This window comes from Danio rerio, chromosome 21, assembly GCF_052040795.2.
Source record: "Danio rerio strain M-AB ecotype USA chromosome 21, GRCz13ab, whole genome shotgun sequence".
In the NCBI taxonomy this organism is placed as follows: domain Eukaryota; kingdom Metazoa; phylum Chordata; class Actinopteri; order Cypriniformes; family Danionidae; genus Danio; species Danio rerio.
In genome coordinates this window covers 48,256,815-48,276,582 of record NC_141041.1, presented here as the reverse complement: position 1 = coordinate 48,276,582, position 19,768 = coordinate 48,256,815, and the positions used below count along the sequence as shown (strand labels likewise).

Here is a 19,768-nt window from a genome sequence, read left to right as displayed (position 1 = left end):
CATTGTATAACAGTGGTTTGTTCTGTAGAAAATCCCAAAAAATATTGCTTAAATCAGCTAAAAATATTGACCTTAAAATGTTTTTAAAAAAAAATTAAAAAGCCAAAATAAAACAAATAAGACTTTCTCCAGAAGAAAAAATATTATAGGAAATACTGTGAAAAATGTCTTGCTCCGTGAAACATCGTTCGGGAAATATTTAAAAAAGAAAACAAACAGGAGGGCGAGTCATTGTGACTTCAGCTGTATATAGTGATGAATGTATTGTGTGTGTGTCCGTCAGTGGTGATCTGTCGGTGGTGGGCAGCGCTCACTGCACATTCTCTGTGGCTCAGAAGGCCATCGGGAAAGACGATTTCACCCAGATCCCTGAAGGAGTGAACGGGGCTGAGGAGAGGATGTCCATCATCTGGGACAAGGCTGTGGTGAGCATCAGACTGCAACTTTCTAAAGGCTGATTCATACAGTGCTCAACATATACGAGTACACAGATTCATATTTTGTTAAGGAAGCTTTATTTGTAAAATAGCTTTGTAGCTTTATTAATATTGTATTTGTGTATATACATTAGATTAATTACTACTGAAGCCAAATCTGGAGCTAATCTAACAAATTAACCCATGATTATAACAGTCCAAAATTAGTAAAGCCAAATATATATGTTAGGGAAAAATATTAAATAATAAATAAATAAATAAAGGGAAACCAAAAATATATCCAAAACTTTGTAGTTTATATTTTTCCCATTATTTCACATGAATTTAAATGCATTATCTTTCTGTTTATAAATGTTCAGTGAGTAAAATATGATTTTATTAAATATATCTGTTTAATAAATCTGTTTTGTTCAAGTGCAGCAAAATATATGACCTATATTCACAGAGAAATGGATACAAATATTCATTTTCAAAATGGGGTGTACTCAATTACGTATGTTGAACACTACTATAAATGCACTTACTGGCCACTTTATTAGGTACACCTTACTAGTCCCGAGATGGACCCACTTTTGCTTTCAGATCTGCCTTAATCCTTTTTTGGCATAAATTCAACAAGGTGCTGGAAATATTCCTTAGAGATTTTGCTCCATGTTGACATGACAGCATCACATGGTTGCTGCAGATTTGTCGGCTGCACATCCATGATGTGAATCTCCCATTCCATCACATCCCAAAGGTGCTCTATTGGATTGAGTTCTGGTGACTGTGGAGGCCATTTGAGTACAGTGAACTCATTTTCATGTTTAAGAAACCAGTCTGAGATGATTTACGCTTTATGACATGGTGTGTTATCCTGCTGGAAGTAGCCTTCAGAAGATGAGTACACTGTGGTCATAAAGGGATGAACATGGTCAGCAACAATACTCGGGTAGGCTGTGGCATTGACATGATGCTCAGTTGGTACTAATGTGCCCAAAGTGTGCCAAGAAAATCTCCCCCACACCATTACACCACCACCACCAGGCTGAATCCTTAATACAAGGCAGGATGGATCCATGCTTTAATGTTGTTGACCCCAAATTCTGACCTGACCATCCGAATTTTGCAGCAGAAATGGAGACTCATCAGAGCAGGCAACGTTTCTCCAATCTTCTATTGTCCAGTTTTGGTGAGCCTGTGTGAATTGTAGCCTCAGTTTCCTGTTCTTAGCTGACAGGAGCGGCACCCGGTGTGGTCTTCTGCTGCTGTAGCCCATCCGCCTCAAGGTTGGACGTGTTGGGCTTTCAGAGATGCTCCTCTGCAGACCTCAGTTGTAATGACCCTCTTCCTATTGAAAAAACAAAAGTTGGATCCAAGATGGCCGACTTCAAAATGGCCACCACAGTCACCACCCATTTTGGAAAGTTTCCCCACTCACATAAACTAATGTGCCACAAACAAGACGTTAATATCACCAACCATTCCCATTTTATTAAGGTGTATCCATATAAATGGCCCACCCTGTATATTAATTTAATCATTTTCCATTGGCTTAGTCTCTTTTTTATCAGGGGTCACCCCAGCAGAATGAACTGCCAACTATTCCACCAACTATATTTTTTTTGTGCTGCTCGCTATATACTGTGTGTGTGTGTATATATATATATATATATATATATATATATATATATATATATATATATATATATATATACATATAAAATATGTTTTTAGAGATTATACCAAATTGTCATCATTTTATTTATTAAATGCAGTTAAGTGATGCAAGTTTATTGTGAAAAAATGTATATATATTTTTAAATAAAAATACATTTTAATAAAAATATATAAACTAAAACTATATAAATACATAGAACTATATTTTAAAATAGAATAAAGCTTCACTTTATTCTCTAGAGAACGCTCCAAAACTAATTGCGTGTGTTTTTCCTTTGCTCAGGTCACTGGTAAAATGGACGAGAACATGTTTGTGGCTGTGACGAGCACCAATGCCGCCAAGATCCTGAACCTGTATCCACGCAAGGGCCGGATAGCTGTGGGCTCAGACAGTGATCTGGTTATCTGGGACACAGACGCCGTGCGGACCATCACTGCCAAAACACATCATTCTGTAGGTGCCCCATAAACAAATACAAGTGCATCAAATATCCAGTCAAGTCGCTAAATATACTCACATTTCAAAGCAAAATTAAGTCTAAGCCAGTCCTTTTGAGCAGAAATAGATGCTTCTAACACATCAAACCGTGTGTAAATACAGGAACCTGCTCTGCTTTCCCTCATAAATGTCTCCTCTGGAAGGAAACAGGCCACAAACAGGATCTTTCAGCTCAGCTTTTTCTGGCGTGGATATCCTTTTGTTGCCATATTAAGTTCAAGCAGATGTTTATTAGGAATTTATTGCATACTCCAAGCATAAGTCTAGCTTAGTACTGTGTTTAACTCTGCTGGAGATGTAAAATTAGCCAGTGTTTCTTTAAACTTTACTATAACAAGCACAAGTGAAGCTACTGATCGATTGACTGTAATCTGATTTTAGATTTGTGTGAGACGGGAACTTAAACTTCCTAACTACAGGATTGATGGAAATAAAACAGTATCCAGGGGAAAGATTCAGCAACCTCAGGCGCTGCCAAAATGACAACACACTTTCATTTTTGTGTGTGTGTGTGCATCCATACTGTCAGTCTCTTTTCCGGATTAATTTGTTCATGAAAAATAGTTTTATGTAGCTGCACTATTGCAAGGAAAAGTCTCAAAATGCCACAGATTTCATATCTATTTTCCATATCGACAAACTTTTCATTTAACTAACTTAGTAACTAAAGTCAAGCTTTGAACAGAAAAATTATCAAAACTCGGTGGTCATTTTTGAGTGAGATGCTAACGGTCTAATCCGATTCAATGATTTATGCTAAGCTAAGCTAAAAATAAGATCATCTGAATGGATTTAGAAATGGGAAAACTAAACAGTTTAACTCTTGAAGGGATGTAAAATGAGCCTATTTTCCAAAAAAAGGTGGAGTGTTACTTTAAACTTTACCATGACCAGCACAAGAGAAAGCTACTAATCGATTCACTGTAATCTGATTTTAGATTTGTGTGAGATGGGAACTAGAACTTCCTTACTACAGGATTGATGGAAATAAAACACTGTATCCAGGGGAAAGATTCAGCAAACCTCAGGCGCTGCCAAAATGACAGCACACTTTCATGTTTGTGTTTGTGCGTGCATCCATACTGTCAGTCACAGATTTCATATCTATTTTCCGAATCGACCAACTTTTCATTTTCAACTAACTAATTATTGAAAAATTATCAAAACTCTGTGGTCATTTTTGAGTGAGATGCTAACGGTCTAATCAGATTCAATGATTTATGCTAAGCTAAGCTAAAAAATTTAATCGGCTGAATGGATTTAAAAATGGGAAAACTAAACAGTTTTACTCTTGAAGAGATGTAAAATGAGCCTATTTTCTAAAAAAGGTGGAGTGTTGCTTTAAACTTTACCATGACCAGCACTGATTTAATTTTCTGTTGTTCGAGTGAGATGCTAATGGTCTAATCTGATTCAATGATTTATGCTAAGCTAAGCTAAGCTAAAGGGACTCCGCCAGACCTGGAGATCAGCTGAATGGATTCAAAAATGGTAAAACTCAACTCTTTAGAAAATGCGTGATTTAAAATTAGCCTATTTTTTTAAGGTTGAGTTTTCCATTAAACCATGACAAGCAGAAGAGAAAGCTACTAATCGATGCACTGCAGTCTGATTTTAGATTTGTGTGAGACGAGAACTGAAATTTCCTTACTACAGGATTGTGCGAAATAAAACACAGTATCCAGGGGAAAAGATTTAGCAAAACTCAGGCGCTGCCAAAATGACAACTCATGTTCGGCCTGTTTCATTTTCTGTTTTGAGTGTGATGCTAATGGTCTAATCCGATTCAATGATTTATGCTAAGCTAAGCTAAAAGTGCTCTGCCAGCTATATGGAGATGTAAAATAATCTTATTTTCCAAAAAAGTGGAGTGTTTCTTTAAACTCTACCATGACCAGCATATGAGAAAGCTACTAATCGATGCACTGCAATCTGATTTTAGATTTGTGTGAGACGAGAACTGGAATTTTCTCACTACAATATTGTTTGAAACAAAAAAAAACATTTAGGGGAAAGATTCAGCATATTTCAGGCGCAGCCAAGATGACAATACATTTTCATTTCCTGCTCGGCCTGTTTCATTTCCTGTTGTTCGAGTGAGATGCTAATGGTCTAATCCGATTCAATGATTTATGCTAAGCTAAGCTAAACGTGCCCCCGTCAGACCTGGAGATCGGCTGAAGGGATTCAAAATTGGTTAAATTCAATAGTTTAACTCTGGCAGAGACGTAAAATTAACATATTTGAAAAAATAAAAGTAGTGTTTTTATAACTTTACCATGACCATCACAAGTGAAAACTACTAATCGATGCCCGGAAGTCTGATTTTAGATTTGTGTTAGACGGGAACTGGAATTTCCCTACTACAGGATTGTTCGAAATAAAAAAAACATTCAGGGGAAAGATTCAGCAAATCTCAGGCACTGCCAAAATGACAACACACATTCATTTTCTGTTGTTAAAGTGAGATGCTAATGGTCTAATCAGATTCAATGATTTATGCTAAGCTAAGCTAAAAGTGCTCCCGTCAGACCCGAAGATCAGCTGAATGGATTCAAATAAATAGTCAAACTCAACTGTTTAACTTCAGGGGAGATGTAAAATTTTCCATTAAACTTTACCATGACCAGAACAAGAGAAAGCTACTAATCGATGCACTGCAGTGTGATTTTAGATTTGTGTGAGATGAGAACTCCTTACTTCCTTACTACAGGATTGTTTGAAATAAAAAACAGTATCCAGAGGAAAGATTCAGCAAAGCTCAGGCGCTGCCAAAATGACAACACATTTTCATTTCCTGTTCGGCCACTCCTCTAGGGACTATTACACATCCAAACAGCACTGGCTGCCATCCCTCCGGCCAGAACTGCGGCCGACTGACTGTTTATTGGTTGTTTATACTGTGGTTCTGTATCCTTGGTTCCCATGCTCCATGAAGTCGCCTAAAACACGGCTCCGTTACCTGCCAGCGTTGTGTTTTTCTACATGAGCTCATGCTAGCATTCTTGGCAGAAGCCAGAGAGCGTGTCATGTCCTGCTCCGGCACACAAAGGACAGATGAGAGCCAAACACAGAACCTGTGGATCAGATCAGTGTTAATGGACAGTATCAACTGGAGAGAATCAGAAAAATATCATCTAGACAGATGGGATATGTTGATTACAGAGAGGGATAGAGAAGAGCTTTGTATATGTGTGTGTGTGTGTGTGTTAAAGATGAGGAAATAGAGATGGATGTTTCCATCCTGGATCCAGCTGTTTGGCAGAAAGAGAGAGAGAGTGAATGAAGGACAGAGTCGTATCTCACTCTCCTACACATGATCTTCATTAGTTTCTCAGCCTGTCTCAAAGCTGTTTGTATAACTGTGTACGTGATCGAGTGTCAATAGCTGTGTCTCCATCCAAATATGGTGAATTAGGCTTATGCACAAAACTGAAATATTGAATAAAATATTCGCCAATAAAACACGGTTTTTATTTAATGAGTCAAAGAGAATAAAATCATCACTTCCTTATGAACTGGTGCTGAATATTGAATCGAAAAATGTAATTTATTGCAGTAGAAGCCAGTGTGAGCGTTTTTATATAATAAATAACTTGAGCCTCAGAACACATTGAACGCAATGCGGTGTATTTTGGAGACGCCGGACGCTTTTTGGGCGTGCAGACGCTCATGACAGTTCTGGAGGTAGTAATAGTATGATAATAATAATACCGAACCACTTCGATGACAGACTTTGGCTGAGGGATTTTAACCAAAACGACATTTCTGATGTTTTTTAATACAATCGGTCCACTGATTTGTCCATAAATGATGTTCCATAGCACAAAGTTGTGTTACCACATGATCAGTTCAAACAATCACATGATGCTTATACTGGAATTTATTCAGTAAATGTGTTTCCATTGTAGTTTAAGTGCATTTTTTCCTTATCGGATAAATGTTTATACTGCTTGGTTGTGTGTATATTTTAATGCACTTTTTCAAAAATAATGCACATCTTGGCTTTTCCATGAGACATTTATTACACAATATTCCAAAATGCACCTTAAAAAAAGGTGTATTAAAAATATATACTCACGGCCACTTTATTAGGTACACCTTACTAGTACCAGGTTGAACCCCCCCTTTGCCTTCAGAACTGCCTTAATTTATTTCTGAAGGCAAAAGGGGGTCCAACCCAGTACCTAATCCTTAAGCAATATATATTTTTTGATAGTCTACAGAACAAACTACACACATTATACAATGACTTGCCTAATTACCCTAACTTAAACCTAGTTAAGCCTTTCAATGTCACTTTAAGCTGAATACTATTATCTTGAACAATATCTAGTCAAATATCATGTGCTGTCATGATGGCAAAGATAAAAGAAATCAGTTATTAGAAATGACTTATTAAAACTATTATGTTTAGAAACAAATCTACTTTTCATTAAACAAAAAATTGGGGCAAAAACATACAGGGGGCTAATAATTCTGACCATCTCTATTTGGTGTTTTGTTTTGGTAGAGCAGCTAAAAAAATCTTGGAAGAGCCTCAAACTTTATGACATCACTGACTATGACATCAACAACTCGATCATTTGGAGCACAGCTTGTTTAGACATGGGGCATAAGTTTATTTATAAACTAATTTCGAGAGGATCACCTGCTTATGATTGCTTGCAGCCGGCCCCGCATTATTCAATTCATCATTCACCAATCAGACGATTCCTAAGCCATTATAAATACCCTCAGTTCCTCATAACAGCCATCTTCGTTTTGAAGAATCCCCCCTTCCACCCCTACTCCTCCTCCTTTCCTAGATGGGTGGCACGGTGGCCCAGTGGTTAGCACTGTTGCCTCACAGCTAGAACGTCACTGGTTCTAGTCTACGTACACGTTCTCCCCATGCTCACATGGGTTTCCCCCAGGTTCCTCCCACCATCCAAAAACATGCAGGTTAAGTTAATTGACTAATCTAAATCGGCACCATAGACATGCTCCTAGTAAATAGTTATCTCTTAAAAGCAATAACTATCTGTTCATTAGCAACTACAGCCGGGGAGTTCTCCAGATCTACCTGAGCTCAAACTCCCCCCTCGCCTCGCAAACGGGAGGGAGCCCCAGGCTCGAGGATCTCAGGGCTCTCTCCTGGGACAGCATGCCAAACAAGCTTTATAATCAATCATCAGCTAAGTGTGAACTCTTGAAACATATTTAAATAATAATACAATATTAATTCTGTAAAAATAAACAAGTACATGTTCTTCACTGTAAACTACTGAATTTCTGTTGTCAGATTGTTAGCCAATGTTTTGATAATGTTGTTAGTTAGCTGCTGTGCTCATTTTTAGGGCAGCAGTGTTGTTTTCTGACCTTTTGCCTGATGTTGTGTGTTCCTGCAGGCAGCCGAGTATAATGTGTTTGAGGGCATGGAGCTGAGGGGAGCCCCGATGCTTGTGGTCTGTCAGGGGAAGATCGTTCTGGAGGACGGGAACCTGCACGCCACCTCTGGCACCGGACGGTTCATTCCCTGCTCCCCGTTTCCGGACTTCGCTTACAAGCGCGTCAAAGCCAGGAAACAGGTACAGATCTGTGTCCTGCATGGACACACAGTGAGTGTGTGTTATCTGTGTTTACAGTGTGATTAAGGCAGAACGAGTGGCGAGGCTACATAAGGGTACTGGCCCACTCAAACTGAAGACAGAAATGTTTTGATCATGGAAAAACATTAATGTATAAAGAATTATTAATTAAATTTAATGTTGATGATTAACAGCATCCTTTAGTCATTGTTTGTACATAAAATGTCAATTCCCCCTCCATTGCACAAAAATGGAACTGTCCAACTGTTGCTCATACAGGCGCTTTTTTCTTTTTGATTTGACCGAGGCAGCAGCTCTGAAAACGAAGCTGTCCAGCTGACTATTCTTATTTGCTGGTCAAGAAAGAACATCAGTAGTAAAATGAGTAGTGTGAGAGGTATGATGGTAGGCTATCATAGATGCAGCGCTCACGGGCAGCGCATGCCTTCACTGCAAGGGCATATCTGTTGCGCAGCTGTGATCGCAGCTAGCCCTGGGCAAACCATCCCTGCTATCCCCTGCAAGTCACTTGTCACTAGGGCAGATCTGTGGGTGACAGTGGGGGCTAAAGCCTGGTTTATTCTTCTGTGTCAAGTGATCGGCGTGACCCACTGCGCATAGCCAAGCATTAATACTTGTGCGCGCTGTTTATGTTCTTATGCAATAACACCTTCTAAACGCTAGCGGACAGTGAGGTGTTTCTGTTCCCCTGTGTTGAGTTTCTTCGCTGGTGTTTTGTTATTTTCTGAATGCTACCTTAATGTACAAGTGGCTTAAACTCGCTCATTTTGAGGCAGGAACCGGCGGACATGCAACAACTTTAATCATAACGTAAACACAAAACAAAAGTTTTCATCTGGAGCTCCTTCACGGGACTCCACACTTGTAAACACTCGATGACTCACACTCGTAATCACTACCAAGTCACAATCACAATCGCTACCAATCACAAGAGCTTGCGCTAAGCGTCATTGCGACATGTAGTTAAATTTTTTGAGAGGTGCACGTCAACTATGGGTGTCAAAATTAATTGTTTCTTTGGTGCACCGCGATGCAGACGCGGACAATAAGGTATCGGTTCAGTAATAACCATAAGCGGTTATTATGTACTGACGTCATTTATCTCATATGCGCTCTGTCGCGAGGGAGGTGAGCGCGAGTATTTACAACCAGGGCCGGAGTGGGACTCTTTTTCAGACCTGGAGTTTCCAGCCTTAGACCGGCCCACCTCAGTTCACCACTGACTATATTAAAATAAGGTCATTTCCAATTCAGTTTCTAATTACACTATCACGTCTTTTTTGAGAAAACAGCTGTTTTAGAACTTAAAATATTCACAACCCTTACAGGGGTTAAAATGAAAAAAAAAAAGGTTTCGCTGACGAGGACCGAACCCGGGATGGCGGCGTCGTAACTTAATGTGCTAGTTATATCATCATTAACCTGTAGGCTCCATCTTGCTCACGAGGCTACGAAAAAATAGATAAATAGAGCAGAACTGCGGTAAAATAATGAATAAGAAGGCTGTGGTCAAGTAAATAAAAAATTATTTTTAAAAAGTGTGACTGCTGAGAGCAACAGATTCTGGAGCTAGGGAGACCGGCCCTCGCGGCCAAAAAACGGACCGGCCCACCGGGAATTCTCCCGGTCCTCCCGATTAGCCAATCCGGGCCTGTTTACAACACTCAGCCAACTCAGGGCCAGCCCGTGGCATAGGCACCATAGGCAAATGCTGAGGGTGCTGTATATCCAGGGGGGCGCCAGAAATGAGCGCGGTTTAGTTGGTTTTGTTTTTTCGATATTCTTGACACACATTCAGTTATAGATGGCAATAACTCAAAAACCTCTTACCCTAAAATAAATTGTGTTTCCTACAAAAAGACAAAGCTGGTTAGGTTTCACAGCTGTCTTTCTTTTTTTTTGCTCGACATTACGAGCACTGCTCCGTTTAAGCCCTCGCAATATGTGTTTAGCCGGGATAGCTCGCGCTAAGAGGAGGCCTAAGTAAGGGACCGTCGGAAAAGTGCTTCTTTTTTTTTGTTTTTCTGCTCCGCTCAGCGAGAGCTCTCCCTGTTGCGAGGGCTTAAGTGTGTGTGTGTGTGTGTGTGTATGTGTGAGTGTGTTTGTTTGTTTCTTTGGTGCTGTTTGTGTATGTGTTTGAATGAGACAGTGTGGTACTGTGTATCTTTGTGTTTATACAGACAGCTTGTTATATCCCCCCTAAAATATAACACTGTATATGGAAAGCGTAGGCCGCGCCGTAGCATATTCGTGCGTTTGACGCAAAAGTATAAAACAGCCTTAACCCTCTGCCTCTGGGCCTGTGGACCCCCCTCCACTCCTCAACGGCACCCTCCATGTAAGCTTCCAGCGAGAGTAGCAGTCCATGCTGATGCTGATTATGCTCGATGACACAGAGGACCAGATGTCCTTTGCGGCATTGGAGGGTGGGCTGTCATGCTCTAATGACAGTCCAAGCCCACTCCCACCCTCCGAGGTGGTGAGTGAGATCTTGGACCTGGAATCGGACATGATATCCATGCTATTCCAGGGCTGCTTTAGCACAAAAATTTAGTTTTTTCCTTTTTTTATCCAGGATTTTAATCCTCAAACTTATCTGGCTGATATTGCAGAAATAAAATTAATAGCACGACAGTCTGTCAGCAAAAATCTGGAAGCAATTTCCACAAAAACATGAAATGTTCAATTTTCGTGAACACACAGTTCCCCAGAACAGCCCACATGAGGATAAATGCATGCGTGGAATGTTGTTGCCAACACCCAGACTTTGCTTTTCTCTCTATAACTGTTTTGCACACGGTCCAGTCAGAAACTGCAGGGTTGTGTTTCTGTTTCTCTTTCAGCTGGCAATCCTGAAGGCCGTGCCCCGGGGCATGTATGACGGCCCCGTGTCTGAGTTTTCACCCATGTCGAGGGGTGGCACACCGTCAGCCTCCACCCGAACATCACCCACCAAAGTCCCCGTCAGGAACCTGCATCAGTCTGGATTCACACTATCAGGTATCACACGCAGGGTGCAGGAAATCCTTGAAAATGCTTTGAATCTTGTGTTTTTTAAGGTTTCAAAAGTGCTTAAATAGTTAAAAGTGTTAACTTAGTATCTGTATTGTTTGTTTTTAGGGTTTCTATAAGCTAGTGCGCAACAAAACCGTGATAAAGTTTGCGTTTAGGACGTATAAAACAGATGTAAACTTGTATAGCTTGTACTTTGTCATTCCCACCTAAATGGATCTACGGTTTTAGAAATGGATCAACCTCATACTTCAGTTTCTCATCAAAACTCCTGACCAATCAAATGCTCTCCAGTATCTCACATGCCCCGCCCCCTTCAAGACGCTTCACAGTTGATGCGCTTGAGCTCAACCACTCTCACTGGCAGAGTGGTGATAAATCAAAATGCTATTGGCTGTTTTTTAAAGGGGAGGGGCTACTCGATGCCCCACCCCCTCTTCATGTTTCAGTTACGTCAAACATCGAAAAACAAAATGCACATTTCAAAGCACTTCACGAGACCTTTCAGTTTCAGTTTAGTTTGCACCAATTCTAGCTTTTAGGTACAATGAGGGTAGCTCCGTTCGCTCCACAAAGAGTGATTAAAAACCCAAGATTGGTGCAAACTAAAGTGAAACATTACTGGCTTCAAGGTCACAGTCTATGCCAGGGGTCTCAAACTCAAATTGGCATTGCAGTAACTGACAACTGATTAACAAGTAATCTGCATGTGTGTTACTGAGAGAAACCGAAAGAGAACCTAAACCGTATATAGAGTGCAGTACCTTAAATGTTCAGTAGATGGCAAGTCAAAACCCACAAGTAGACCATTTCAATGTGGTCATGTCATTGGCCCATGAGCATTTCCTGCTTGTTATCAAACTATTTCATAAATGTTAAAAGAGGGAATTTATTCATAACTTAATATTAGAACAGCTACCATGATATTATTCATCAATTTGTGACTCTTTTGGGATTCTCTGAAGCTATAGAAATTAAAAATGCAAAACAGAAAATACGTTGGAAGCATTGTTGTTGTTTGCATCCCTCAAAATGGTCTATATGCGACTGCACAACAATGATAGTGATGCAAATATATACACTCACCGGCCACTTTATTAGGTACACCTTACTAATACCGGGTCGGACCCCCTTTTGCATTCAGATCTGCCTTAATCCTTCGTAGCATAGATTCAACAAGGTACTGGAAATATTCCTCAGACATTTTGCTCCATATTGACATGATAGCATCACGCAGTTTCAGATTTGTCAACTGCACATTCCACCACATCCAAAAGGTGCTCTATTGGATTGAGATCTGCTGACTGTGGAGGCCATTTGAGTACAGCGAACTCGTTGTCATGTTCAAGAAACCAGTCTGAGATGATTCGGGCTTTATGACATGGCACTAGAAGTAGCCATCAGAAGATGGGTACACTGTGGTCATAAAGGGATGGACATGGTCAGTTAGAATCCTCAGTTGGGCTGTGGCATTGACACAATGCCCAGTTGGTACTAATGGGCCCAACAACTGAACCGTTGCTACAATGCAGGATGGATCCATGCTTTCATGTTGTTGACGCCAAATTCTGACCCGACCATCCAAATGTGGCAGCAGAAATGGAGACTCATCAGAGCAGGCAACGTTTCTCCAATCTTCTAATGTCCAGTTTTGGTGAGCCTGTGTGAATTGTAGCCTCAGTTTCCTGTTCTTAGCTGACAGGAGGTGCATCCGGTGTGGTCTTCTGCTGCTGTAGCCCATCCGCCTCAAGGTTGGACGTGTTGTGCATTTAGAGATGCTCTTCTGCAGACCTCGGTTCCTCGGTGCCCACAAAACTGCCGCTTCTAGATATTTCCTCTTTTTCAGGCCATTTTCTGTAAACCCTAGAGGTGGTTGTGCGTGAAATTCCCAGTAGATCAGCAATTTCTGAAATACTTAGACCAGCCCGTCTGGCACCAACAACCATGCCACGTTAAATCAGTCACTTAAATCACCTTTCTTCCCCATTCTGATGCTTGGTTTGTCTATTGTATCTATTTTTGGGGGCTGAATCTCTTTATATTTTTGACGTCAGTTGTGGACGGAAGGGAAAGGGTGGGGGCACTAAACACTAAACTCATGCTGCATTTCTATGTCTCTCTCAGGTCCTGAAGAAGCCCCTATCAGACCGGCTGGCAGACGTATCGTTGTGCCTCCCGGCGGCCGCTCCAACATCACCTCCCTCAGTTAAACACAAAGAGCGCCATGATAAAAGCAACCATGTAGAAGTAAGGTGATTAGAGAGGTAAAGAAAGAAACGAAACCGTAAAACACTGAACTCAAGCCTTACCCTTCATGATTTATTCCTGCTGAATGACTGAAGGTCAGTAGTCCACCTCTGAGGAAGGCAAAAAAAAAACAAAAGCCCAGCAAACATTCACTCGGGCGTTTAGTGTAGCGACATGTTCATTTATGTGTTTAGATAAACGTAGGATTCCCGTGAAAATTTTTATTTTTTTTTGTGTGGATGTTTTTCAAAAGTTTGCGTTCGGTAGAGGAAGGACTACTGTCATGCATTGCAGAGGGCTTTATCTGAATAAAGAGGTGGAAGAATGACGTCAAAATCTGGACCAATAAATCCCTATGGGGTTTCCCTTTTTACAATAACGTGTGTGGAAAACATAACTTAAAGGGGTAGTTCACACAAAAATGTCAATTCTGTCATTATTAGCTGTTTTAAATCTGTTTGAGTTTCTTTCTTCTGTTAAACATAAAGAAAAATATACTGGTGAATGCAGAACAACTTGAAGTATGGATGTAAACGTCTGTTTTCTATCAGCATTCTTCATAATATCTTGTTTTGTGTTCAACAGAAGAATGAAATTAAGAAAAGTTTAGAGAGTAAATAGTGAGGAAATATAATTTTTTGGCGAACTATCCCTGTAATTATACTTTCGCTCTATAATGTAAATGAGAAAGAACAGGCTCATTGGGGATACATGCTCAGATCTACATATTTGGGAAACTGCAAATACGTACCCTGGTATACATCCAGCCAATGCTATCTCACGGAAATTCATAATTTTATTTTTTTAGTAGCCAATTCGTATGAATTTGTACGACATAATTCATACAATTTAATACAATTTGCTCAGCCATTGATGGTTGGGTTTATTTTTTGTGCCATGCCTTCTCTTAAAAATTGTACATTTTTGTATGACTGAACTTGTATGAATTCAGTGACTAAATTGACAAAATGTAAAATAGTTACGTTTCCTCGTAAGATCAGGCTGGTCCTTCTGCATTATGTGTGTAAAACTAAAACTATGGGGTGGTTTCAATTTGGCAGATTTTTCGCAATATACTGCTAACAGCTTACCATTATATGGACAACCTTTCCAGGAAGGACAGTTTGCTCGATAGCTTACCTTGTACAGCGTCGGACTGGAACGCAGACTGGAGTCCTGCATATGATGGTTCCAGAAACAAACAAAAAATTTGACAAAACAGGTTCATTGGGGATACATGTCCAGGGCTACATATTTGGGAAACCCCAAATACGTACCCAGGTATACATCCAACCAATGCTATCTCACGGAAAGTCATAACTTTTTTTAGTAGCCAATTCGTATGAATTTGTCAACATGATTTATACAGCTTAATACGATTTGCTCAGCCAATGACGGTTGGGTTTAGGGGTGAGGTTTTGTGCCATGCCTGATCTTAAAAATGTAACATTTTTGTATGACTGAACTCGTATGAATTCAGTGACTAAATTGACAAAATGTAAAATAGTTACGTTTCCTCGAAGCCTTACATTTCCTCGTAAGGCTGGTCCTTTTGCATTTTGTGTGTAAAACTAAAACTATGGGGTGGTTTCGATTTGGCAGATCTTTCGCAATTTACTGCTATTTGCTTACCGTTATATGGACGTTACCAGGAAGGACAGTTTGCTTGATAGCTTACCTTGTACAGCTTCAGACTGAAACACAAAGTGGACCAGGGTTTGAGTCCTGCATATGATGGTTCCAGAAACAAACAAAAAATTTGACAAAACAGGGTCATTGGGGGATACATGCCCAGGGCTACATATTTGGGAAACCGCAAATATGTACCCTGGTATACATCCAGCCAATGCTATCTCACGGCAATTCATAACTTTTTGATTTAGTAGCCAATTCGTATGAATCTGTATGATGTCATTTGTACAATTTAATACAATTTGCTCAGCCAATGATGATTGGGTCTAGGGGTGGGGATTTGTGCCAGGCCTCCTTTTTAAAAATCTGACATTTTCATACAACTGAACTCATATGAGTTCATGCGAATTAGCCACTAAACTGACAAAAAAATAAAATAGTTATGTTTCCCTCTGAGATCAGGCTGGTCCATCTGCATTTTGTGTGTAAAACAAATGCTACGGGACAGTTTCTATTTGGCTGATTTGTTCGCAATATACTGCTAACGGCTCACCATCATATGTACTACTTTTCCAGCAAGGTCAGTTTGCTTGATAGCTTACCTTGTACAGCATTGGACTGGGACGCAGAGTGGACCAGGGTTTAAGTCCAGCAAATGATGATCCCTGAAGTTAGACCCCTATATTGAAACCATGAAATAAATAAAAACTGAGGCGTGACTCAAAATGGTAAGCTTTAACAGACCCTGTTTTACTCATTAATTGATAATGCCGTCCTAAAACCTAATGGAAAAAATTTTGACGTCAATCCTGCAGCTGTTTATTCCCTCATAAGCTTTATTTGCGTACATCAGCTGTGATTATTCTAGTAAATGTTACTTTATTTAAAGTGCTGAGTTGGTATCACAAGCATTTCTTAAACGTATAACTGAATGTTAAGGCAAACATGCAATGATGTATTGCTAAATATAACCGGCATTTGTTTAAAGGGACAGTTCACGCACAATTGAGTATTCTGCCATAGTATGTTCAAAGGGTTTCTTCTGTTGAACACAAAAGAAGATATTTTGAAGAATGCTGGTTGCTGGCACCCATTGACTTCCATTCCACTATGGAAGTCAATGGGGGCGAGCATTCTTCAAACTCTCTTCTTTGGTGTTCAACAGAGGAAAGAAACAAATGGGTGAGCTATCCCTTTAATTCACACACAGTACTGCTCTCATTACCTGTTTTAGATGCGCGCTTTGAAGGAATACGTGAACTTCAGTGGGAAACATGAAGGAAAACATAACATTAAAAGATATAATAATTGTTTGAAAGCCTGCAGGGGAAAGATATTCAGCTTCTGCATTTCAGTTCAGCTCAGATGACCAGGTGCTACAATCTCTTTTCTTAAATGTATTGGAATACGTTTTTGATATCCAAATGTTTGACGGTAGTTTGAGGTGTAGTTCAGCAGGACAGGTTTAGGTTAAAGCAGTTCACCATACTGTATGCATTCAATGACGATGGCATAACGTGATCTACCAAATGATGTGGAGTACAGTAGGTTGTTTATTATATTTATGTAGGTTTGATTGTATTTTTTTTTACAGCTGTCTCAAAAAAAAGAAAGAAAAAAAGACGAATTAAACAAGCAGGTTGAAATGAATGTGTGATGTGCAAAATTTGTTCCTAAACAGAAGCTACAACTGATTTATGTTGTGTGAGCCGCATTATTTTTGTCCGCAACAACATTGTGAGCTTTAAAAAAATACACGTTTTCCAGTACTGGGTTGCTGCTGGAAGGGCATCCGCTGTGCAAAGCATGCTGGATAAGTTGTTGGCGGTTCATTCCGCTGTGGCGACCATTGATTAATAATGGGACTAAGCCAAAAAGAAAATGAATGAGTGAATGAATGCATGTGTGTGAATGGATGAGTGTGTATGTATGTTTTCCAGTGCTGGGAAGGCATTTGCTGCATGAAACATATGCTGGAATAAACGTTGGTTCATTCCGCTGTGGCGACCCCTGAGGAATAAATGGACTAAGCTAAAGGAAGATGAATGAATTACGCAAACAAATGTGGAGATTTGTTGGCATATGGACTACATTGAGGTTTAAAATACATATTAAAGTGTGTTATATGAAATACTTTAATTACATTTTCAGAAATCAAATGCACAAATTTGTGGCAAAAACTTAAATAATGAGATCAAACATCTGGATTTATCTAATATTTTATTAGCTGAGATGGTATTTTTCTTCTACAGAAGATCTGTTACAGATTGCATGGATATTCATGTAATAAAGAGTTTTTTATGAGGGAAATGTTTAGTATGATATTGTTTAAAAAAATATGACAATCAATTTAAATAAATGTTAATATCAATTATTAGTTGATTTTAGTAGTACTATGATAATGATGATGATGATAATAATAATATTAATAATAATAATAATTACACACACACACACACACACACACACACACACACACACACACACATATATATATATATATATATATATATATATATATATATATATATATATATATATATATATATATATATATATATATAATTTATTATTTTTTTCTTTTTAAAATATTTCCCAAATGATGTTTAACAGAGCAAGGAAATTTTCACAGTAAGTCTGACAATTTAGTATCTTCTGGAGAAAGTCTTATTTGTTTTATTTTAGCTAGCATAAAAGCAGTGTTTAGTAAAAAAAAATTAAATAAAAAAATTTTGGGACTATATTTTAGCCCCTTTAAGCTAATTTATTTTCGACAGTCTACAGAACAAACTATCGTTATACAATAACTTGCCTAATTACCCTAACCTGCCTAGTTAACCTAATTAACCTAGTTAAGCCTTTAAATGTCACTTTAAGCTGTGTAGAAGTCCATATAAAAATATCTTTACTGTCATCATGGCAAAGATACAATAAATCAGTTATTAGAAATGAGTTATTAAAACTATTATGATTAGAAATGTGTTGAAATTTCCATTAAACAGAAATTTGGGAAAAAAATAAACGGGGGCGCTAATAATTCAGTGGGCTAATAATTCTGACTTCAATTTTTATTTATTATATATATATATATATATATATATATATATATATATATATATATATATATATATATATATATATATATATATAAAATCATAAATAAAACAATACATATTTTTAAAATGTTTTTTTTTTAATTATTAAGTTATTATTAAGACTGCAGGGAATTAAATACTATTTCTGGCGCACCTTTAAAAATGAAGGTAAAAATGAAGCCTTTTTTTAAAATGAAGGGTATTTTGATATTAAAGCTTAAATATTTAATATTACATTTAAAATACATATTAAGTGTGCCTGGAAAAAGCCTCATATACGTTTAAATATCTTTACAGGAATCTTTCTGTACACCCACATAGCGATAAGTAAGTTAAATAACTGTGTTTTTAAACCATGCATTAGTAAAGTGTATTATACTGTACATTTTATAGTATTTACAACTCTCTAACTGATTAAATGTAATAAATACTGTAATATACTACATTTACACATACTTTTTTACTGTGGTGCATTAGAGTATAATATATTAATTCCTCCATTTTCTTTTTGGCTTAGTTCCTTAACTAATCTGGGGTCGCCACATTGGAATGAACCGCCAACTTATCCAGCATATGTTTTACACAGCGGATGCCCTTACAGCTGCAACCCATCTCTGGGAAACATCCATTCACAGTCATACACTACAGACTATTTAGCGTACCCAATTCACTTGCGGTGCATGTCTATGGACTGTTGGGGAAACCGGAGCACCCGGAGGAAACCCACGTGAACGCGGGCAGAACATGCAAACTCCACACAAAAACGCCAACTGACGCAGCTGAGGCTCGAACCCAGTATAATATATATATATATATATATATATATATATATATATATATATATATATATATATATATATATATATATATATATATATATATATGTGTGTATGTATGTATATATATATATATATATATATATATATATATATATATATATATATATATATATATATATATATATATATATATATATATATATATATTTAAAGAAAAATTTGAATTTGGGTCATTTGTTTACATTAGTATAGTCATTGTATGACCATAGCAAATATAGAATTACCACAACATCTTTCAAGTGCTTTACTATAGTATAAAACACAATATAGGCCTAATGCAGATTGTCTGAGCCACCATAAGAGGGCACCAAATATCAATGAAACAATATAATATTCTTGTTTACAGTGAACGCCGCGGCCCCCGCCACCAAATACAATGGTCGTCATTAGATAAAACTCACAGCAATGTTGTAAGAAAACTCTCTCCACACTTTGAGTCATTTAAAGCGAAGCTGTTCCTGAAGGTGTCCAGCATAGTGTCTCTCATCTGCTTCAACACCGGCCGGGGTGTTTCTGAGGACTCAAAGCTTCTTCATGTGTGTTTCATTAGTACCGCAGATGAACTCCACAGCACAGGTGTCCTCCTGCTGTCTCGCCTCATTCATTACACGCATTCATTGAGGGCACCTATTACGCAAAAATCACTTTTATAAGGGGTTTAAATACAGTTGTGTGGCAGCAGTGTGTGAATATAACTAGCTTCTAATGGTACAAATATATTAATTGTATTTTTTATCATCACACTTGACAAAAACAG

The 19,768-nt window shown here is 38.4% G+C and overlaps 1 protein-coding gene and 1 long non-coding RNA gene across 5 annotated transcripts in view; one reads left to right on the top strand and one right to left on the bottom strand.

Moving 5' to 3' along the window:
• Positions 1-16,690, top strand: part of dpysl3 (dihydropyrimidinase like 3) — a 50,213-nt gene extending 33,523 nt beyond the window's left edge. For 2 of the 3 annotated variants that reach the window (XM_087299673.1, XM_087299674.1), the window contains exons 10-14: positions 284-425; positions 2,380-2,550; positions 7,986-8,165; positions 11,030-11,186; positions 13,323-15,734. In XM_087299673.1, coding sequence (XP_087155799.1) covers positions 284-425; positions 2,380-2,550; positions 7,986-8,165; positions 11,030-11,186; positions 13,323-13,408 — 736 coding nt within the window. In that variant the 3' untranslated portion in view covers positions 13,409-15,734. 3 annotated transcript variants of the gene reach the window in all.
• LOC141379920 (uncharacterized) lies at positions 2,909-19,534 on the bottom strand. 2 transcript variants are annotated; one of them, XR_015520817.1, is made up of 2 exons: positions 7,957-8,180; positions 2,909-5,672 (listed from the first exon to the last, which is right to left on the bottom strand). It is a non-coding gene; the product is annotated as an uncharacterized LOC141379920 (long non-coding RNA). The 2 variants fall into 2 exon arrangements; XR_015520818.1 differs by lacking the exon at positions 7,957-8,180 and adding an exon at positions 19,413-19,534 and having other exon boundaries at positions 3,092-5,672.
• Between the last annotated feature and the right edge of the window lie 234 nt (positions 19,535-19,768).